Source organism: Macaca thibetana, chromosome 1 (genome assembly GCF_024542745.1).
Source record: "Macaca thibetana thibetana isolate TM-01 chromosome 1, ASM2454274v1, whole genome shotgun sequence".
In the NCBI taxonomy this organism is placed as follows: Eukaryota; Metazoa; Chordata; class Mammalia; order Primates; family Cercopithecidae; genus Macaca; species Macaca thibetana.
In genome coordinates this window covers 90,131,997-90,156,426 of record NC_065578.1, presented here as the reverse complement: position 1 = coordinate 90,156,426, position 24,430 = coordinate 90,131,997, and the positions used below count along the sequence as shown (strand labels likewise).

General features: G+C 35.0%; 1 protein-coding gene across 18 annotated transcripts in view; it reads left to right on the top strand.

The window, feature by feature from the left end:
- Positions 1 to 19,687, top strand: part of ZNF644 (zinc finger protein 644) — a 101,277-nt gene extending 81,590 nt beyond the window's left edge. For all 18 annotated transcript variants that reach the window (XM_050806249.1, XM_050806229.1, XM_050806161.1 and 15 more), the window contains 2 exons: positions 16,821 to 16,923; positions 17,998 to 19,687. In XM_050806249.1, the coding sequence (XP_050662206.1) occupies positions 16,821 to 16,923; positions 17,998 to 18,190 (296 nt within the window). In that variant the 3' untranslated portion in view covers positions 18,191 to 19,687. The remainder of the gene's footprint in view (positions 1 to 16,820; positions 16,924 to 17,997) is intronic.
- Positions 19,688 to 24,430: the final 4,743 nt, after the last annotated feature.

Below are 24,430 nucleotides of genomic sequence, written 5' to 3'. Positions count from 1 at the left end.
TTTTAGCAAAGGAAATTATAGGGATATTTCAAAATGTAGACTTGGTTAGTAAACTAAGCAAACTAATGAATTTTCATTAGTCTATAGATTAGATCTTTGAAGGGGTGAGCCTTAATAATGGCTTGTGTTGACAAGTGAATAGATTTTTCTTTTAATACTTCTTAAATATATTAAGGATTAATAAACTTAGCTATGCACATAAGTGTTAACATGCACATTTCTGTGTTATTTTTGGTTGGTTAGCCTAACCTTGCAGATACCTCTTAATACTGCTCATCTGTGAAAATTTGATTAGCTTACTTCTATGTAATATGCTTCTTATAACCTACAAGATGCTTTGCACTTTTCATTTGTAGTCTTTTAAGCTACCCTGCTTCAGCAAATCTCATTTCCTTCACATCTTAAAATATACCCTCTTTTTGACATAGATCTACATAAATTCTTTTGCCTAAAATTCTTTCCAATCTTTTTATTTCTCTTGCTCTTTTTTAGATCACTGCCTCCTGCTTTCTTCTAGTTGTTTGCCCAGCTTTTTTGTTCTTCCTTGTGTCCTATAACTTACATCCAATATGTTCTTGCTTTCAAAAAACCACTTATATTTATACTAGTGTCTTCTGCTTCTTTGCATTCTTCCTTAACTTGATATACAAATGACCAGGGATGAATGTTGACGGTTTATATTAAAAAGAGAGGAGCGGGGTGAATTTTAGTCTACTGGATTAGGCCTCCTACTCTGAGATTATAATTTTTATATACCTTTATCACCTTTATCAGGCTTGGCAAGTGATTGCAGACATTAGAGGTGGGGGACAATGAAAATAAGAGACTGTACAAGTGGGAAATCATTAGTTACCATACTTGCTAACCTTTATTGAACATTTACTATGTGTCAGGCACTATGCCATACAATTTACATGTATAACATTTAATCTTCACAACAACCATACAAGTCGTAGGTACTGGAATTCTCTTCCATTTTATAGGAAACTAGGACTTAGAGAACTTAATTTGCTCAAACTTATACAGTTAATAAGTAGCAAGGTTGTAATTCAGATCAGGGCTATCTTACCTAATCTTTGTTTTTAATCACTGTTTTCTACCTTATACAGGCGGCCTATTTTTGAATTTCTTATTTTTAAAATAAGAAATTGAAATAAAAATAAGCAATTGAAAATTCTAAAACGAAGGTGGGTGGGTTTGTTTGTTTGTTTGTTTGTTTATTTATTTAGAGATGGAGTCTCGCTCTGTCACCCAGGCTGGAGTGCAGTGGCGCGATCTTGGCTCACTGCAACCTCCACCTCCCTGGTTCAAGCAATGCCCCTGCCTCAGCCTCCCTAGTAGCTGGGATTACAGGTTCATGCCATCATGCCCAGCTAATTTTTTTGTATTTTTAGTAGAGATGGGGTTTCACCATGTTGGACAGGCTGGTCTCGAACTCCTGACCTCAGGCAGTCTGCCGGCCTCAGCCTCCCAAAGTGCTGGGATTACAGGCGTGAGACACCGCACCCAGCCTGAAGGTGGGTTTAAAATGGGGAGTACTCTGGTGAAGATTGAATACATAAGAGTCTAATTAAAAAGAGCAGAGATCCAAGAAGTGCTTAGGCCTAGATTAGACTTTGGAGGACTTAGTGTTCCATTCTGATTATTCAAGCAGATTATGCAGATATCCAATAAGGCAAGATATCTCCAGTCCAGATTTTATTAGTCCACTAAAAAAAATGCTTTTACTTCATCTGAAAATTCTGCAAAACACAGGATTAATTACCTATAAATAACTGGTAGTAAATTTCCATTTACCAAGAATGCATTTATGAAGATTATCTAAAAAAAATCTTCATTGTCAGAGAGAAAAGTAACATAGGATGACTGAGAATATATTTAGGTCCTGAAGAATAAAAGAGGGTGTTATTTTAAAAATATGATTAAGTACTAGCCAAAATATTAGAAGTACTAGGAAATAGAAAGCATGTGTTTGGCAGTCCTAGGCAAAGAAAAGGAAAATGAGAAACTGAAGAAAGCCTAGGGTCATATTTTCCACACCCAGTAGCCACTTTTGACAAACTTTAAAAACTAATGCTTCTTTTTCTTGGAAATTCTGAAACATTTTTCCCTCATTAAAAAAAATCTTGATCAGTAGAGCTATACAGATGTCTTTGCTGCTTATTCATGCCAACTGAAAAGTTTTTATCAAGCTTTATTAACTTTTTTATTTTCCAAATAGAGAATTCTGTATTATATTTGCAAACTCCACATACCTATTATTCCCCATATCAGTATCACTGTTATAAAGCAGCAATCCTAATAACCTATGGCCCTAGAAGGTTCCACTCGGTTATTATAAGTGATTCGTTAATTCATATGAGTAAAAGGCATCATTTTTCAAGAATACATGATCTTTTAATGAATAAAATGCAAATTCATTTTTATAAAATCTTACCTTAGTATATCACAAAATTGGAACAATGTAAAGGAAAAATAGGTGGGAATAAAGCCTTCCTAACCATGTCCAGTATGTGTATTTCTAGTTTAAGCAGTCTTAATTCATGTGGATTTTAAGTTGTGTGGCACTCTTGAATACAAAGCTTAGATATCCCCAGACTAAATGGTAAAGGCCTGCTTTTGGTTACCTGTGATAGAATAAACTTTCAAGCCTTCTTAGAAGCCACCAGCTCCTGGTCTCTTCTGTGGGAACTGGTGACCTTTTGAGGGAAGCAAAATATATCTTCTAACTTATAATCCCTTCAAGTATCCTGAACACGCTGAAAAGGATACCCCTATTCTTCCCAAAATACCTGTTTACTGGTGACCTAAATACTTCTGATGTTATGGTTCTCAGTCTTTATTGGGGTCACCAACATCTTTGAGAATTTCATGAAAGCTATGGGCCCCATCCCAGAAACATGCACTTATTCATTCTCAGATAAAAAATTTTCTGTGTATAGCCTTTGCATATCTCCTGAAGGCTATCATCAATTTGTCTGGTGGAAAATTGAGAAAGGAGAGATGCCAGAATAAAAGGAAAGTAGAAGCAGAACTAGGAATCAGAAGCCCTAAGAAGTTCTTTTTTGTTTTTTTTATAAGAGCAGAAGATGCTTAAAATCTAAGAATTGCATAATAACAAAACTAATTCTGGGGTCATAAATATAAATTAAAATACATCTTCCCTGATATTTATAAAAGGAACCGATGGAGGAAATAGGAAAGGTTTAGAATTGGAGATTTGGAAGAGGTAGGCAGACTTAGGACAGTTAAATTGTCATAAAAGAATAATTTCACAGATCAAAGTTTTGCCGAGAACTGTCTCAGTTTATCTTCTGTTGGGTAGGTTCAAATAATAATTTTTATGTGTCTTTACTTGTAGATAATTTATGAAGCTGTTTTACTTCCTTTCCCCTGATCAATCTTTATCAAAACAGACTAGAATCAAAGGGTTTATTTTGTATCCTATATCGTAAATTTAAGGCAGACTTCTTACTCAAGAGTTTATTCCAGTTATTTATAGAATGCAGTAATGGTGGGTTTTTTTTGAGATTTTGTTCTCTTTAATGTTTTACATGCTCACACAGATTATTTCTGGTTAATTTTCTAAACAGTTTAATAAGAACACTATATAGTTTTCATTAAATATTGAAATTTTATAATGTAGCTTATATTAATTACTTCTGGACTTTTTATTTTACTGATTAGCTTTTTGTGCCTAATGTTTTAATTAAATGGTGTATTTTTATGCTGGCAATATTAAGAACATAGTTCTATTAAGTTATTAATGGAGGGACTGTACATACTGGTTTGCCTTGTCACACCTAAGTACTAGTGCCTCTTTTACTCTCATAAGTGTCCTGGATTGAATGATAAATTAATCATCCTGGTTATTAAAATTGATAAAGCATTTAAAATTAAGGTAAAGCATATTCTATCAACCTAATCTGCAATCAGGAAATAAAATATATTTTGAGGTCAAAATAAGAGTGAATTTCAGCAGGTAGGGAAAGGGAAATACAGTCAGAGTAGAGAGAATGTTGTTAAAGGAAGTAGATCTGTCAGTGAATGCCACAATGCTTCTCTGTGGTAGATAGCATGTTGTTATCCTTTGAAAAGAAGAAACAATGATGGTAGCATTCAGCATTTTAATGGGACTTTATTTTATATCTTGGCCACATATACAAACTTATATTAATACAAACACACAATTCCTTGTTCACTCACCTAAATGTACTTCAATATTTTCTTTTTTAGTATATTCTTTGTTGTGAAAAATTAATGCTGGTCATGAGCCAGTAAATTGATTTGCTGCCCACTAAGAAGTCACTATCATACATTGAAGTCACTGTCCTAACTGCCTCTTTCTCTTAGGGGTCGGTACTGACTAGAACCAATGGTAGTAGTATCTTAGAAGTCATAACTCTTCTGTGGCAGCAGGTGAATTTTCTATACGCATTTTATCCAAATTTTTCTCTCTAGATCACTTTTGAAATCAAATGCTAACCTCTGGGACTTAAAGTAATTGGAGATTTCTAGTTACTCATTTAAAATTAATGCAAGAAAAATATTTTTATATTTGGGAGGGGCTTCATTTCATTATCTTCAGAACACTTTTGTGTGTGTGTGTGTGTGTGTGTGTGTGTGTGTGTGTGTGTGTGACGGAGTTTCACCCTCGTTGCCCAGGCTGGAGTGCAATGGTGTGATCTTGGCTCACTGCAACCTCTGCCTCCCAGATTCAAGTGATTCTCCTGCCTCAGCCTCATGAGTAGCTGGGATTACAGGCACACGCCACTATGCCTGGCTAATTTTGTATTTTTAGTAGAGACGGGGTTTCTCCATGTTGGTCAGGCAGATCTCGAACTCCTGACCTCAGGTGATCCTCCCGCCTGGGCCTCCCAAAGTGCTGGGATTACAGGCATGAGCCACTGTGCCGAGCCCAGAACACTTTCTTGATACATTTTGGAAGTAAAGCCCAGTTGTTGCTATTCTGCAACAAATGACTTATCCATCATAATTATTTGACTTTTCTGATGAGGTCAATGCCACTAGTGCAATATATTAACAGTTTTTAAAAGTCAGTGTTTTATTTTTTATACCATCTACTTTTAAGTGTAATCGTAGTAGGTTTCTTTTGTCTGTTTTCAGCTTTAATGATATAATTGGCCACACAGGACTGTAACAAGTGCTAATGAACATGTAGTACAGTGTCAGGTGCTGAATGGGTTTGTAAGCCACTAGAAAAGTCATTTTTATGTTGTGGAAAGTGCTGTGGGAGCACTTTCTGATGTGACAGGAAAAGTAGTATTGTGAAAGCTTCCCAATGTGCATTAAATTACTTGGTCATTCATGAGTGTCACTGTAGTGTCTTTTAAAAATAATACGGTACTGCATGTTTGAAAAATTGCATGCTTTCATAATGGTTCATTCAGCCTGAAAGAGTGTAAGTAGAAAATTTTGATCTTAGTAAGATTAAACTCCAAACGAGCGAACCTGCTTCTACTTAAAGCAAACACCTTGATAATTCTTCCAGACTGGACTGAGGGGGGATATGTGAAAAGTACGAGACGTGTCTCTACTGTCAGAGAACTTAGGAAAGGATTGTTGACAACATACATAAAACTATCAAAATTTGGAAACTGTGCAAGATGGTATACAACTAAATGGCATATTGGCTTTAAGTGTTGTAGGTGTTCAGGTTGATTATTTTAGTCTAAGCCTCCTTTTGAGGGGAGCTGGGAATTAAGTGAGATTCCTTTTTTTTTTTTCCTGATGCCCTTACTGTTTGTCTCATTGAATTAGAGCTTGTAGAAAAGAGAAAAAGAAAATAAATAAAAATAGTTCATGCTGGTATGTTTCTTGTCACTTTTCAAATGCAAGAGAACTACAAAACTAGCAGTCACACAAAATTTTATTCATTCAACAAAAGTTTGAGTTCTTGTACCAAGACTGTGCTCATCGCTGAGCCAGTAAAGATACTGCACTCCAACTTCATAAACATAATCATAACCCAGTGGGAAAAGATCAAGTATGGTGTTACAGAAAGGTTTACATGGTTCCAGCCACACCCTTAACTTGAAGGATGCAGTAGAGTTTTAGGAAGACAAGATGAAGTGTAGAACATTTCAGGCAGAGAAGAACATAGTGTGGACACAAAGGTATGAAATTTGGACTTCAGGTGTCAGGAGTGAAACTTGGAGTTCAACTATGAGAAGATTTGGTTACAGATGTTTGGGAAAATTGTAGTGCCAGAAAGGTGGGGTTGGTGCTTTGAATGCTTGGTAAAAAATAAAAAAAATTAGGAAGTCGTTAAAGAATGTTTTAAAAATAAGGGGGCTGGGTGTGGTGGCTCACACTTGTAATCCCAACACTTTGGGAGGCTGAGGCAGGCAGATCAGCTGAGGTCAGGAGTGTGAGACCATCTTGGCCAACATGGTGAAACCCCATCTCTACTTAAAAAAAAATACAAAAAATTAGCTGGGCGTGGTAGTACACACCTGTAATCCCAGCTATTCAGGAGGCTAAGGCAGGAGGATTGCGTGAACCCGGTAGCCGGAGGTTGCAGTGAGCCAAGATTGTGCCATTGCACTCCAGCCCGGGCAACAAGAGCAAAACTCCTCAAAAAAAAAAAAAAAAAAAAATTAGCCCAGTGTGGTGGTGTGTGCCTGAGTAGCCTCAGCTACTCAGGAGACTGAGGCAGGAGAATTGCTTGAACCTGGGGGGTGGAGGTTGCAGTGAGCCAAGATTGCACCACTGCACTCCAGCCTGGGCGACAGAGTGAGACTCTGTCTCATAAATAAACATAAAAGAAAAATAGGCCAGGCGCAGTGGCTCACACCTGTAATCCCAACACTTTGGGAGACCGAGGTGGGCGGATCACCTGAGGTCAGGAGTTTGAGACCAGCTTGGCCAACATGGTGAAACTCCATCTCTACTAAAAAATACAAAAAAGTAGCCAGGCATGGTGGGTAGGCGCCTGTAATCCCAGCTACTCAGGAGGCTGAGGCAGGAGAATCACTTAAACACGAAAGGCAGAGGTTGCAGTGAGCTGAGATCATGCCATTGCACTCCAGCCTGGGTGAGACAGCAAGACTCCATCTCCAAAGAAGGAAGGAAGGCAGGCAGGAGGGAGGGAGGGGAGGGAGGAGGGAGGGCGGGGAGAGAAAGAGAGAGTGAGAGAGAAGAAAAATAAGAGAATGGCATGGTCAGACTTTTATTTTAAAAAGCTATTCATGAGACAATGAAAAGATGGGTCTTTATATTTCTTAGCTATAACTTATTTCTATAGTACTGTTCTTCATTAAGAGCATATGTGTGTATACATTTATCTGCACAGTAACATATCATTTATAAATGATTAGCAAGGTAGTGAATTATCTGAGTTGAGTAGATTCTCTAGGTGACTGAAGACTAGTCCTTCAACTGTTAATAACTTGATTTTTCCTAACCAATTTGGTGGTTATTGCTCTAAAATGTTGTTCTTATTTTTGCCTTGAGTAGCTTGGATATAATTTAATCCAGTATTTTGGGTAACCCTCTACTAATTGTTTTATTATTCCAGCAAGAATTAGGCTATTTCCCCAGCATACTAAAAAATGATGGGCTGATTTTTTCACTAATTCAACATGTATTTTTTTTCACCTCCAACTGTGCTAAGTATGCAGAGGTATATTGGATCTTACAATACAGTAGAAGTACATATATGCATAACTGCAATACAAGACAAATTGGTAAGTGCCATTGAAGAGGTATGCGTGAAATACTGTGGAATTTCAGAGAAAGAGGAAGACACTTTCAGCTAGACTAGGATCTCCCAAGGCTTTTGGAATTAGCATTTGAATGGACCCTAATGTATAGCCAACTGAAATGGAAATGGGGGTCAGGCATGGGGAAGAGAAATGCCTGAAGGAAGGAGCAAGGCGGGACAATGTGGGAAGTTTATTGGAAATACTAGGAAGTAGGAGGTAAGGGGGAATTGAGTTGGATTGGTAAAGTGAGTCACAAAGATGACATAAAATGCTAGTCTAAGATGTTGGAATTAACTTTGTAGTGGGGAACTATTTGAATACAGAATTTGTGTAATGCATTTGAAATTGCTTTTTAAATAAAGGATTTGGCGGAGAGGAGGAAAAATTGCAGGGTAGATGATTTTAAGAGTCCTGTACCAGGTCAGTGACATTAAGTATGTAAAGGAGGGATAATAGATGTATGGGTAATATTACGGAAATAAAATAAGCAGGATATGGTAGATTAGAGATAAGAGATGGCTCAGTATTTTAAATCTGAGTGGGAGGAGGATGGTTATACCAGTACGGTTAATCAGTCTGCTACCATGCTGTCTGGTAGAAGGGCAGGCTTCATTACTTCTCTTGTCATTTACTAGCAACACTTCATCATCCAGCTATCCACTATAACAAAGTGTCATTTTAAAAGCTGGAGATCTCCAATTTTGGAAAAAAGAGCTTTATTTCTTAGAAAGCTTGAAGCCTGCAGGCTTGGAAGTGAGACAGAGACCAAAAGCAAGCCCTTCAAAGGAGAAAGAGTGAGACAGGAAGTTATGCTGAATGGGTTGGCTAAGTATACATATTCAACAGGTTATATAGGAGGAGTTATGAATATTCATGAGGGGGTGCACACATGCTTAGTGTGCAGGCTCCATGTTACATACATCTCATGTTCACTTTGAGGTGAAGACTTAACATTTAATCATAGGAAAATTAGGGTTTACATGTCAAAAGGTGAAACAGAGTTCATAGGCACCCTATGTGCAGCCTCCATGGGCCAGCTAGAACCAGTTGGTGATCTCTTATCAGGAATGCTGGTCAGTTCAAAACCACAAAAACAGAGGGGAGTCCAGCTTCTGAGTTAGGCGATTGGTTGATATCCGTGGTGGAGCAAGTCTTTTGAAAGGGTTGGTTTCTTTTTAACTCTTAGGAAAGAAAGTTTAATGGTGGTTAGTGAGGGAGGGAACCTAATGAGACATGCTTCACCTCCTGTCCCATCATGGCTGGGAACTCAATTTTTAAGGTTTCTCTGGGGTCACTTTGGCAAGGAGGAGGGTATCCATTCAGTCTGCTGTAGAACTTAGAATTTTATTTTTATTTCTCAAAAGTAAATAACCACACTTGTTGAATCAGTAAGTTTGTTTTTAGGAGAATATAACCGAAGAGTTACACCATTGTAGCATAAAATACTTAAATTTTACGATGCTTGTTTTTTGCTGCTCATTGATTCCAAAAGGAGGGTGATCTATTCTGACTGACATCTTGTTTTTCATGCAAGTCTTATCTAGTTTCCTAGCATTACTGTTGGTTTTATTATTTACCAAGTTTCTGGGTTTTACTTTTTTTTTTTTTTTTAATATTTGTTTGGGCATTTTAAATGTATCTAATTCTATCCTCAGTTATAATGTTTGCGTTTGCTATGATTTTTTTTCTGTAAGCCTTAAATAATGAGATTCAGAAAATATCATTAGGTATAGAGTTTATTCAAGCCCAAAACTTGAGGATGGCCACCTGGGATGGCCACCTGGGAGCATAGGTTCAAGTTGCCCTGGATATACACTGTGATTAGCAGCAGTTACAAGTGAGTTTTTAAGGAAAAAAGCGGTTTCTGTGTTTATTTACCAAGAATTTACATTAAGATAACGTAAGCTATGAATTGGCTATACATTGTTCTTTGTATCACAGATTTCAGGAACATAAAAATAATGGGTGAGGCATCAGGTCAGGAACATAATAAATGCCTAATTTAAACAATTGCCCTCCCCCCAGTTGGGGGGTGGGCATGAGAGTCACGTGACTCAAGTCCCCTACTCCAGTCTTTCTGGGCCTGGTAAATCTCGCATGCTGTACATAGCTGACTGCTCTGAGCTGTTTTCCTTCTCTCAATTCTAACTTGAATTTCTTGAATGCTATTTGTAATCTGGATTAAGATAGAAGTAACCCTTATAATAACAAGGCATGTGGTTGGCCAGAGCTAAATTTTAGTGTAATGTTTTAATTGACTTTATGGAAATAATAAAATAACACCCAGACTTTCTCTGTTGGAGGTTAGGAGGTTAGGGCAAAAGGATGCCTTATTGGTAGGTAGTTCCTCACTTATTGCAGAAGTAGAAAAAAGTAGAAAAGTAGAATTTACTTTTTTTTTTTTTTTGGTATGCCTAGGGTTTGAAGAATGAAGTTAATTTTTGTTATCCAAGGTTTATGTTTTTAATTGTAGCTTAGCTGGGAGTTGGCTAACACAGAAAATACCTGATCAATACCATGTTTGGTTGTAGTTTGAATTTTGGCTGGAATGTGTAAAGCTCTTAAGAACTATAAAAAGCCAAATCAGATCCATTGCAACCATGGATTTGTGACATTGAGATTTACTAATATATTGTTATGAGTACCATCTAATTTAAGTTAAATATGATTATATCAAGGATAATTTAAAGGAAATTTTAAAATTAGGTGGTTTTCTTAGCTAATTTTAAGATCAAGAACAATTTAATTATTGTTACTACATCTGAAATGATATATCAGAAATAAGGAGATTTTAGAGGGCAGGGACTGTGATTATTTTGTTTGTAATTCTCAACAAAAGTGACTTAAAGCAGATTGTCATTATGTACTTTAATGTTTATTCTTATTTCAGATGTGTCTTAGAAAAGTGGTTGATGTTGATAGCTAATGCCTATTTTGCTTAATAAAACAGCATACAAGTCCAACTTACTTGAAAAGAAAATTTTAAATGTTATTTTCTTACCTGTTACCACAAAGAAGTAATACGTTTGCTATCCTATCAACTCTTAACTGACCAGTAAGCCACTTGTAGTTGTGATATTGTTAGCTTTTTTAGCTTTGGGCAAGCTGGTAAAACTAGCCTGCTTCTAATTTCTGTTCATAAAAATGTGTGAAGTATCATATTTATGTCTAGCTTTTCCCTTTACATAGAGAATACTTGCTCAAAATATTCTTTAGTAATCATCCCCTCTACTTTGAAATAGTCGGGGCTTCTACAAGTTGTACTTTTTCTTTAACTGAATCCATTCAAGTTTAAATATAAAAGGCTACTTCCATTTCCTTTAACTCTTCCTCTGAACTATAAGGCTGTTGACTATCCTTAATATTAATTTCCTACTTTGTAGGACAAACTCAAGCAACCAGTCCTTGTGGACTAATAATTTGTTAAACCACAAACCTAATTCTTAAAGCAAAGGAAATCTGCTTTCCACATATTTTGCATTTCATCCTCTTCCAGGTAAATTATTAAAACATGCAGGATCTAGGTAACTTTGCCACTGATTGCTGTGTGATTGAGTTACTTATCTTTTTTTCAGTCATTGGGAGTGGAAACTCTAAAAATTAATGAAAGTTATTTAGGGTACTAAAAAATTATTTAATTTTAGAGTGAAAATATCAAGGGAAAATGATGATGAAAATAAATACTTTTGAGGTTACTAAATGTGTATCTTTATACTTCATTCCTGATTATAAGGGAAACATTGCTTTTTTTAACTTTAAACTTATATACTCATCTTCGGAATAATGAAGTGGTATAGCTAGAAGCAAAGAACTGATGTTGGTAGGAGTAGGGGAGTCTTTTTCAATTTTCATACTGTGTAGAGATTAGGGATTTAACAATTTTTCTCTTAATAGCTTTTGTGTGTGTGTGTGTGTGTGTGTGTGTGGGCCAAGAGATTGAGGGGTGGAACTGAATGCAGCCTTTCTCATTTATGATAGTAGATACTCAGGTCCCAGGACTGCTATTTGCAGAGTCCAATGCAAAATGAGTACGTGGTAGACCTCGTTCAAAAATTAATAATTTCAAGGCTGCAACAGTAGAGCATTAAACCGAGTGTGGGGCTCTCCCTATGTGGCTGCACAAGTTGGACACCCATGAAGCTGGTCTCCTAGGCACTTTGTACAGAAAGAAAGATGAAAGCTGAATAAAGGAAACTTTGACTTCTCAACAATTGGCTTTCTCTACCCCATTCCTGTTTTACACAAGCTAGCATGTTTTTGTTTGTTTGTTTGTTTGTTTTAAAAAGGCCCTGATTCTTTTTCAGTTGAGGCCAAAGGAAAGAAAATGGTATTTGCAGTCTTTTTATATGCTTGGGGCTTATGAACCTTGAAGGATTAGTGACAGTTATAATTGAATTTATTACTAACACAGAAACAGAAAACCAGTACTGAATGTTCTCACTTGTAAGTGGGAGCTAAACAACAAGAACACATGGACACAAAGAAGGGAGCAACAGACTGAGGCCTACCTTGAGGGTGGAGGGTAGGAGGAGGGAAATAATTTTAAAAACTACCTATCAGGTACTATGCTTATTGCCTGGGTGATGAAATAGTCTGTACACCAACTCCTGTGACAATTTACCTATATAACAAACCTGCACATGTACCCCTGAAGTTAAAGGTTAAAAAAAAGAATTGAGTTTATTTTTCTATCTTACACTTGTATACCCTTTGGCATGTGTGCATCCTCTTCCCACCTCACCACTGCCACCACAACCTCCAGCACCAACTTTTTAATAGTGGTGGAATGATGGTTTGCCTGTTTGTGTCATGTTTATTCCTACTGCAGTTCTGAGTGAGGTCATAGCTAATATTGTCTACCAAACTTATACAGTCCAACCACTTAGAGAAAAAATTTTCTTCCCTCTTGTGCCTCTGTCTTTGGGTATAGATCACCCAGTTGTTTCACTTTGTCCTAGAGATACCAGCAACCAATTAGAAAAGAAACGGATTAAACATGCTTTTAAGTAATTGGGCAGGTGAGAATGATTACAAATAAAAATACTTTGGTAGCGAATGTTAATTTAGTTATGGTGTGCTTTATCAAAGAAGTTCCAGATGTTTTTATGAACTCTCATTCTCTTGGGTCATTTATATTGTGAAGGAAAAAGAAAGTGAAACTCGTTGAAGCAATTACTGTATAAAATGGGCAGAAAGGTGGAAAGAGCAAAAGATTTTAATAATGTCAAAGTCAAAACTAAATTCTTAATCTTCTTTGGGTAAAACTAAATAATGGCTCAGAAAACAGACGAATTTTTATGTGTTGTGTCATCTATTTGCTTTGCACCAATCTGGTTTAGTGCTTTGGCGTATTGTTGTCGTCATGATCATTGGTCATCGTATTCATAGCATAGCAGTGTGGTGTTCTTTTTGAGGACTCATGAGTTTATCGTATTTCTCTTTCATATTTGTATTTGACCAAGACAGATATCTTACTGGAAGATATATATATATATATATATTTTTTTTTTTTGCATTTTACCTCACAGCTCAATTTATTCTCTGTATAAGTAAAATATTCTCAGTAGCAATTTAGATCTTTTATAAATCAGGTAACTTGAAAGATTTTTGACAGTCTTTTGGTTGAAATTGATCACTTAAACAGTTTGCCCACTGATTAGTAATCTCAGGAAGGTTTGGATGACTGGATTTGTTTCTTTCTAAAGAAGCTTATACTTGAGAAGAAAATTAACACTTTCTAAAAATAAATTTTTAATATATTTAAATTATAGAAACAATGTTAGATTTAAAATACTTTGTAAAGAGAAAAGTGTGTGTGGGTTTTTTGTTTTTAAGTTCCTTGGAGTGTTTTGGTCACTAACAAGTGCAAATAAAATCCTATTACAAAAAAAGGCTTTGTGTAACAAAGTTATCTATTTGGCAGATTATTCATATAAACAACTCTGTTAAAGCTTTGGCTGTTTATCACAGATATTGATGAGCTGCATTATACTAAAACTGAATGTGTTAGTGATCTGTATTTAATGTTGTAGTGGCTCCTGGTACAGTCCAGAACAAAACTACTTTTCCCTCTAGATATAATAAAATCTCTTAAGTGAAAATATTGGTATAACAGACATGTTTGTACCTCATCCTTTCATTTATTGAAATTTTCTGTGTAAATCGTCTTTTTATGTAGAGGATCCTATATAGATGTCCCCTTTTTGTGCAGTTTTAATATGTTAAATATTCAATTTTAAACAGATTTTCCCAAAGGTATGGTCACTATCACAGGAGTGAGTTTGGATATTGGCATTAGAAAAAACTATTGTAAAATATGTTCATGTCTCACCTACTCAAAAATATAACATTTCAGGAGATAATCTAGAATTGATGAAGATATTAAAACACTGAGGCATTTAGATTTCAATTTCCAGAGATCCCAGATTTTTAATATTTTAACTTTATGGATAAGTTTCTAGGCATTCTCAGTGCATGAGATTCTGTAACCTTAACTTTGGAGCCCTGGGTTCTAGAGATGATCGATCAGTCGTATGCTGACTGAGTTGTCCTGCTTTCCAAGGTCATAATACCTTCAAATATTCATTGCTACAAAAATGATGGCATTCTTATTTCAAGTTTAGATCTGATCATTCATAACACAGCCTAAACTTAGGAATTTCCACAGTCCATAAAGCATCAAAAGCCATAAAATAATTCTTTTTTTCCCTAAAGGAAAACCAAAAATATTTCTGTATTTCAGAATAAACATACCCAGTTCCATTTTTAAAATATTACAACATGTAAATTTAAATGCTTTATAACTGATAAAGTGTTCTTTTGCATATTTCCCTACCATCCTCTGCCCTTCTTCCTCAATTTGCTTAACACCCCTAACATTAACATTCTGTGAACAAATTTTTAAGGGTTGTTATAATGTATTCTGTTTGTATCCTACAGTAATTTATTTGCATTTTAAAAGGAATTTGAATACAGTGTGGCAATTTTGACAACCAGCAAGCTCATCAAAGTAAGATTATACCTGTAGTCTTATGAGACACCAAATGCCTGCTCTATTCTGCCTAACACAGACAAGGATCCATCTTTACAAATGGAAAGAATAGCTGACATCTAGTAGCAGTTACTCTTTGAGTTACCTCAACTCTATTTCCAGTATATGAATTACTCATAACCCACTTAAATTCAGATTGCTTACCACAGCGATTAGGAAAAAGGTTTTTCCTACTGGTTACAAAGCATATTGTATTTCACTCTTGTAGTTGTTGTGAATAACCTAGTTTCTCTACATAAGCTGGACTGGTCAGTGATTTATATCTAGGATAATGAAGTACGTGCGACTGCAGCAACATATTTAAACAAATGATGCACAGTGTTGTACAGGAATATTACCTGTATCAAATAGGAGTAAAACATTTTCATTCTTAGGCTGTCTAAATATCAATGGTTAAATTACTGGGTTTTGCTTTATTTTTACTACAGAAGTATTTGTTGAGTTCCTACTACATGCCAGGCTCTTGACTGAGATAACTAATAAGATCCTTATAAGATTTTTCTATTCCAGAGTTTGGTTGTTTAGTTTTGAATTACCCATTCTTTAATACCTAACTTGACTTCTAGTAGTTCTTTACTTATTAGACTCTTCTTCTAAGGATAAACAGAAAAAGACTGTGTGTCCTAGATTTTACTTTTGAATAGGCAGGTGACAGGAAGCTGATACCAGTGACTTCAATTTAGGTTTCTTGTGGTTTTGAATTTTCTATATGACGTTTCTGTTAGCATTGCCATTTGACTAAGGAACTATGTTTACTGGTTTTGTGATAGTAGCATCTATTCTTTTGGAATCTGGACTTTGAACAATTCATTTCACAGAGTCATTGAATAGCCAGTTCCTTCTCTCTTACTTAGAATTTTTCAAGGGAATTTTTCACATGACAGGATAATGGAAGAAAAGCCATTTGGGTAACTCTTCTGTTACATTTGTATCCCTCCCCCCTTGGATCCCTACAGATAAATTCTTACCTTCTCTTCCTGCTAATTGACCAGCAGCACCCTGGATTGCTATCATCCCTTTGTCCAAAGAAATGGTGTAGCTGTATTCAAAGACCTATAAAATGTTATGTGCTATCTATTTCTGCCTATAAAAAAATACCTTTTTTTTTCTTTTTAAAATTAGGTTGTTTTAGAATAAATAAAGGAAAAGTCAAGTAATGGAAAAATTTCAAGAACAGTTCACATACAATTTTGGTCTATTTTAATATTTTTTTTTTACCTTTTCAAATCACATTTTAAAATAAGCTATTGGAGAAAATGTAAAATGAAAAATATGTAAAGAACAGTTAGCATAAAACATGAGATCCAGTTGTAAACTTACATGAAATAATATGGATTTATATTTATTTTCTAGTAAAATAAAACATATGATTGCATAATTGATTATTGTATATGGAATACAAGTTAAGTTCAAAAATGAAAGTTGAACTTTTTTTGTCCTTTCAAATGTAGGGCCACCATACAATTTTAAGAGCTATTTTTTATTATAGAATTAATGGTGAGTCACTATGAAAATTGATTTTTCATTGAGCTTTAAATTACATTGTCCATATTCCCTTACTAAGTTTTCCAAATATATAAGACCTACTTTTGGAGCAGTAATCAAATGCAAACTTAATTTAATGATCTCAAAAGGTTATATTTTTCTGGAAATAAGTAAGATTTAACCAGATGTTAAAATTATATATGATTATAAGAGTAAACATTGCCATTATTGTAATAATTGACCAATTTAGTAGTTTTGAGTTATTTAGTTACATTTTCTCAGTTCTAGTTTGGCGTGGTAAAACATTATTTGAAAAGGCAGTACAGGAAGAATACAGATAGTATTCTTCAGTACAGAAAATACTGCTGTACAGTACAGATAATATTACTGCTATTACAGAATCAGCAAGTTGAATGCATGCTTCAGGGAAAAGGGAAATGAATGCAGACTTTTTCTAACTGATTTAGATCGTCTGTCTGACCTCTCTAGAAAAATATGCGTGTATGTATATTTTGAAATATATAAGGAATGTTAAGTCTTTCTCTTCCTCTTTTTAGCCTTAGATTGTAAGCAAAAGAAATCAAGGTCAAGATCTGGAAGCAAGAAGAAAATGCTAACATTACCTCATGGTGCTGACGAGGTTTACATTCTCCGATGCAGGTATATACCTCTTTTGCCAGATCTGATCAGTTTCTTCATACTTTGCTTTGAAACATATTAGCTATTTCATTTGGGGTTTTTAATTTGTGGCAGAGTGTGCATTCTCAACGATCAAGTTATAAATGAACTTTTGGAGATAGGCTTAAAATCTTAATTCAGCTAACAATATCCTGTACTTCAACAACTAATGAATCAAGTTTTTTACATTAGCTAATAGTAATGTAAATCTACTATACTGTGACTTATTTAATAGCTTGGCCAGGTGTGGTGGCTCACACCTGTAATTCCAGCACTTTGGGTGGCCAAGATGGGTGGATCACTTGAGGCCAGGAGTTTAAGACCAGCCTGGCCAACATGATGAAAACTCATGTCTACTAAAAATACCAAAATTAGCCAGGCGTTGTAGCGGGTGCCTGTAATCCCAGCTACTCAGGAGGCTGAGGCAGGAGAATCGCTTGAGCCCAGGAGGCGGAGGTTGCAGTGGGCCCAGATTGTGCCACTGCACTCCAGCCTGAGCAGCAGAGCAAGACTCTGTCTCAGAAAAAATAAAAAAGAATAAAAAAGTAGCTTTCCTTGTGTTTATCTGGTTTGTATGGTTTAACTTTGTTTGGTTTGATGTTTTGCTATCTTGAGTTCTCACTTATTGGGAACACATTTTTCTCTCCCCTCATAGTCACGCCTTCTTCTGTACTCACACTCACAACACACATGAAGAAACACAGACACAATGCAATTTAAGGAATGCTAAATTGGGGAAGGGTCTTTTCTAAAACATGACATATTTTGGAGTAATGGTTGTTGTTTCAAGTGAATTAAGATGTGTAGATGTTAATTTTAACCTAATAATAATGCTCCCACCTATACAAAGATTACTGGAGTTTATTATAGCTGTTAATAAACATATGAATTGGGAGTTTTGATGTTTTATTAAATCATTTGACTTTATTTAGAAACTTTATCAAGTGTTGTCTTTAAAATACAGTAAAGTTTATTCCTTATGTTTTAGGATTTTATGTGAATTGGTTTTAAAGAAGGAGAATTGGTCATGTTAAGAGAACTGTTATCTTTCTGTAGGTTTTGTGGCCTAGTCTTTCGAGGACCCTTGTCTGTTCAGGAAGACTGGATTAAGCACTTACAACGACATATTGTAAACGCTAATCTTCCACGGACTGGAGCTGGCATGGTGGAAGTCACGTCACTACTTAAAAAGCCTGCCTCCATTACAGAAACTTCATTTTCTCTACTAATGGCCGAAGCAGCTTCATAGAACCAGGAAACCTTTTGAATAGCCAATTTGAATTGGATGTAAATTTGAAATTCTTTTTTTTTTTAAAGCCACATTAAATTATCTGTTTATAAATACTAAAGCAGGAAAATGGGGGAAAGTGAATTACAATGACAGAGCAAATCGAATACTTAAAACAGTAAGTAGTCTATATATTTTATATAGGGTGGAAGATGTGTTTTTAAGGGTTATGAAGTTTTATTGGTTAACTGTGTTCACTCAATAAAAAAGCAGTACATGTAAGCAGCCATTAATAAACTGTTGCACATGGATACTTATAGACAGACTTATTGGACAATTATGTTTTTTGCAGTGTTACCAGAATCAAGGCTCTGTTTATTCCCCACAAGACTTGCATAGAAAAATAAGATATTATATTTTGTTTGTATGTATTTAGTGTTTTGTATAATACCAAGAACCGCTGACTAAATTTACTTAAATTAGGGCATTAAATATCATGTACTTCATAGTTTGAGACTGTTCACTCAAATAGGGCAGAGTACTATTCTATCTAGATGTGTAAGTGTTTTTTTTAAAATCACATGGAACGGTTTTTTTTATACTAAAAAGTGGAGGGAGATTTGTTTAAACAAGTATTTCTAAAAGAAATATGTACATAGTTCTGGAAATTATTTGTGGTAAGGAAATATTCTTTACTCCAGTTGCATTTCTCAGACAATAAAGTGGTGCATCCATGCTACCTCCTACTTTGTCAACAAAGATGCTATTTACCCTTTACATTTTTGTATCATAATAGATTTTAAAAATCTAATGTTCTTTATTGCAAGACATTCTTTTGTTAACAGGTTTGTTTCTTTTTAATGTTTTACCTAAAATTTGACATGCTTACAGAACAGGTTTGCCTCTTACTTTATTTAACATTGTAGAAATGTAATTAATAAACAATGCTCACTACACAGTTTAGAATAGACGTTCTCATTTATATTATCTTCCAAATTTGATCAGTTAGCAAAACTTAATATACCAATTAAAATATTTCTACATATGATGAGAATGTTTACAATTTAAATTTTAGAACTTGTTTTGGATGTGATTATATGTACGAAAATCGTGTAACACTATGCTCATGCTAAGAACCGACATAACAGAATTACTGAAATAAATGTGCTGTGAGGAATGGAAAATATGGTGCAGGTGTCTTGGTCATGATAAATTGTGATTCTTTTTAAAATTTTTTTCCAAAAACAAATTAGTTCTTTTAATCTGAAATCAGATTCCTTTATAAACAACAAGTTTTTGTATGCAAGCACCATTTTATTTCATGTAGTATGGCTGATACTATAGTTGAACCAAGGATATGCATTGATTCTTTGCTTCGTATGTAAATAAAGTTAAAAACCGTTAAAATAAGGAGTATTTTGGTAGAGTATATACATACCTCACTGCCAGTGAAATTGCTTTCCTATGGTATATCTCCTTACCAGAAAAATCTCTAAATAAAAAAAGGTTTAAAGAAAATTAAAATGTGAAACATTTCTTATTTTTATCATTGGTGGAAATAGTTCACTTCAGGTTGTGTTTCATTGGATTTAAACTGTTTATACTTACCAGGTTACTTGGTTCACAGAGTATAGTTTTTCTGGAATCACCTCATTGGTCGATAAAATGTATGTGAGAAAGATCATTTTTCCCCCTTTCATGATTAATCAAACCTCTAAATTTAGAACCATCTTATATGCAAAATTAGAAGGTTGGACTAGATGGATCATTCCCAAACAAGGATCTCCTGATCCTTAGGTTAATAGATAAGGGAAAAGTACTTGTAAGTTATTTTCAATTTTACAAAAGACCCGATAAAAACTATGTATTTGTCTATAGTGACAAAACTAAAACATCACATTTCTTTACTTTCGACTGAAAATATATCAGGTCTGTATATATTGGTTATCTCTTACTGAACAAGTTTCATTGATAGTTATATAAGGTCTTTGAACATATATTTTTAAATTGGAAGACATACTACATAGCAGGTGGAATCCAGAAGTAAAAAAAAAAAAATCATAGCAGGATTCTTGTGGGAAGGCTAGTAATCACTAGAGCCCCTTTCCACTCTAATTGGTTTTTTTTTTTTTTTTTTTTTTTTTTTTTTTTTTTTTTTTTTTAAGACAGGGTTTTACTCTGTCACCCAGGCTGGAGTCCAATGGTATGACCATGTCTCACTGCAGACTCAACCTCTCAGGACTCAACTGATCCTCCCACTTCAGCCTCCCTAGTAGCTGGAATTAAAAGCACACGTCATCACTCTCGGCTAGTTTTTGTATTTTTTGTAGAGACAGAGTTTTGCCATGTTGCCCAGGCTGTGCTTAAACTCCTGGGCTCAAGAGATCCTTCCGCCTCGGCCTCCCAAAGTGTTGAGATAACAGTCATGAGCCACCAACTTGACCCCCTAATTCTTACACTTCTGTGATTTTGTCTTATTAGGCCAAATATCAACATGTGTGAATACAAGGAGAAGAATTCGTTTGACCACAAGTTTCGGAATCAAAACTACATTTAATTTTAAAATATATTGAGTTATATGTAAACAATTATTTCTCCTTCTAGATATATAAAGAATTCAGTCATCAGAATAAAATATTTCATGTCAGAAACAGTAGACTAGAGTGACTCCTGAAAAGTAAATTAAGCGAAGAACATTTTTCATAGTAAAGATATTAGGGTTACAAAATTTAAAGAATTCTTTAGGAAGCATTCAAAATTCATCTTTTATTTGGCAACTAGAAAGTTAGTATATTTTCATTTGGTTCCCACTAGAAGAAAAGTATGAAATATTGTCTCAAGTTACATGATCGATTTTTATGTCAGCATATGACCTGATTTATCCTTCAGTATTGACTAATTTTCTTTTAATTCTTTTTCCATTGCCTGAGATATGTGAGCTTCTAATGCTAAATTAGGGCTTTAAAAAATTCCAGTCTGGGCCGGGCGCGGTGACTCACGCCTGTAATCCCAGCACTTTGGGAGGCTGAGGTGGGCGGACCACAAGGTCAGGAGATGGAGACCATCCTGGCTAACACAGTGAAACCCTGTCTCTCTACTAAAAATACAAAAAAATTAGTCGGGCGTGGCGGCGTGCGCCTGTAGTCCCAGCTGCTGGGGAGGCTGAGGCAGGAGTATGGCGTGAACCGGCAGGCGGAGCTTGCAGTGAGCCGAGATCGCGCTCACTGGGTGGACAGAGCAAGACTCCGTCTCAACAACAACAAAAAAAAATTACAGGCTGAAGTGTTAATTTACTTAGTGGCTTCAAGACAAAAAAGTTAACTTCTATGTGTTGTTTTCCACTATACTTATTTCTAGTATATTAGAACTGTGGCATAACTCATATCTGTATTTTAAATTTTACTTATTTAATTATAGGTTGGGGAGATAATGGCTTCTCAGTAATTTACTAGACAAACTTTTTTAAAGGACATATTCGTAACTTTTCAAGGACTGCGCAATTAGAACACAGAGTCCAAAGGATCACTCTGGGTTTTTCATCACTAAGAAAATGTAATAGACCAGGCACAGTAGCTCAGGCCTGTAGTCCCAGCACTTTTGGAGGCCGAGGTAGAAGGATCACTTGAGCCCAGGAGTTCAAAATCAGCCTGTCCAACATAGCAAGACCCCATCTCTATGAAAGAATTTTTTTTTTTTTTAAAGGCATGGTGGTGTGCACCAGTAGTCCCAGCTACTCCAGAGGCTGAGGTGGGAGGATTGCTTGAGCCCAGGAGTTCAAGATGAACATAGTGAGCTATGACCATGCCACTGCCGTCCATACTGGGGCAACAGAGTGAGACCTGGTCTCCTTAAAAAAAAAAAAAAAAAAAAATGTAATCTATGCCCATTTAAAAAATAATAGAAAAACAAAAAAAAGTGGGGAAATCACCTGTGATAGTATCACTCAGATACCTACTTTTAAATAGCTTGATATATTTATGTCTCTTATCTATCTCACTGTTTCAATATAATTATGATCAGAATGTATTATAACATATCTTGTTTTACCATTAATTTTAAATTGGGGTGCTGCGTTGTATACACTAACGTTTGAATACCACATAATTTATGTTAACCCTTGAATGTGACGGAAGCCAGTCCTCATCTGTGATATTTCAAATGACAGACTAGAATCACCTTTCATCCCCACTGCAGAAGATAACTATCATATTTATTTCAACAATTGGAACTTGTTTTCTTATTTTGAGGGCCAGCCACATTTAATTATAGATCTTTCATCAGTAGCCCATACCTTTACTACAACTTTGGTTTTTCTTATCACAAATTGTTGAATAAATACCTTTAATAGTTTAGGCAAACAACAACTGTAATAATAAAATTTACAGAATTGATTCCTCATACTGCATGGTTCTTAAATTAGGCCAGAAGTCAAGGTAAACAAAGAGTGCATATAATCTAATAAATTATTGATCTATTGTTAAAATTTTAGATAAGAAAAAAATACTTATAATTCCCCACATTAAAAATTCATCATATGTCCCTCTAGTCTTGTTTTTCTGTTTGTAGACTTTTTCCTTTAAAATAAATAAATAAATAAGAATTTGCTATGCAGAAATTGACCCTTTATTCTCTTAGCAGTAGATTCATGAGCATTTTCATGCCACTAAATATTCATCTTAAATATATTTAAATTTTTTACAGTTTTCCATTATCCTATACATTATTTACTCCTCCATTATTGCTCATGTTATATTGTCTCCAGGGTTGGGCATCATAAAGAATGCCTTTGTCGGCCCGGCATGGTGGCTCACACCTGTAATCCCAGCACTTTGGGAGGTGAGGTGGGTGGATCACCTGAGGTCAGGAGTTCAAGACCAGCCTGACCAACATGGTGAAACCCTGTCTTTACTAAAAATACAAAAATTAACTGGGTGTGGTGGCGGGCACCTGTAATCCCAGCTTCTCAGGAGGCTGAGGCAGGAGAATCGCTTGAACCTGGAAGACGAAGGTTGCAGTGAGCTGAGATCGTGCCATTGCACTCTAGTCTGGGCAGTGGAGCAAGACTCAGTCTCAAAAAATAAATAAATAAATAAATAAATAAATAAATAGTGCTTTTGATGATCATTCTTGCTGTAAATTCTATACATCCAAAATTATTTCCGTAGAATAAATTTCTAGTAGTAGAGTTAATCAAGAGTTGAATATTCCTCAGAGAGTTGAGGCTTTATGTATACATTTCCAAATTGTTATTCAGAAAGGTTATATAACTGTATTCTGCTAACTTCAGTGTATGAGACTGGTTTCAGTTCCTCTCATCCTTGCCAGTATATTCTTCTAAACAAAACAAAACTTTGCTTATTTAGTATGTGAAAAGTGGTATTGTGTTCATTTTTAAGTGGTAAATGAAAAAAAATGTCAACTTTTGTTCTTAAAGACATTACCTTTCTGATTTAAAATGAATATAATAATATAATACATACAATTATATTTTGCTGGATAATATGTCTAAAATAACTTAAGCTCTGATTTCACAATTGGCCACCAGGATAATGGAGAGCTTTAAGTGTCCTTAACCTCTAGTGTTTTTCAAGAGATCTTTGACTATTGAATTTTGTGGTGTGTCTATATATACTTTTCTGGGAGCTCCATAGCACTTAATTGCTCTGTGACCCCCACCTCCCCCCAAAAAAGTAAACAGTAACTTCTTTGAAAGTAGCATATGTCACCATATCAACTGTCAAGTGGTTTGTGTTTTTGAATATAATCCTAGACAAATTTTAATTAAAATTAACCCTCAAAATCTTCCATCATATAAATTGGTGTTGTGTGAGAATTTTAAAAAAAAATCTTCTGGCATAGGTATTTTTGTTTGCTTTTATATAATGTGAAAAATAGATAGCATTACATGTGAATTGTTTTGTGTATTCTGAACAAGTTGGTAGAGAAATATTATTTAGAAGTTTGCTCTAAAAAGATGATTTCTTAAGGACATAAATCCAAAGATTTAGTTCTTTCTTAAGTTTCTAAGGTCAAACTCATGGGTTGTTTTTTTGTTTGTTTTTTTCTATTGATGAGTTTAGCAAATTTCAGCAAATACTTTCAAGGACCTTTTAGATAATGTGTAGTCACATTTACAACCTTAGTAGAATTTTTAAAACATTTAAAAAAGCATTTCTAAATTCAGTATATTCAGTTACTATTTCAAGAACCTCCATTCCCTGATTTGAAATCTTTTCAAGTATATTAATATCTTTTATAAAT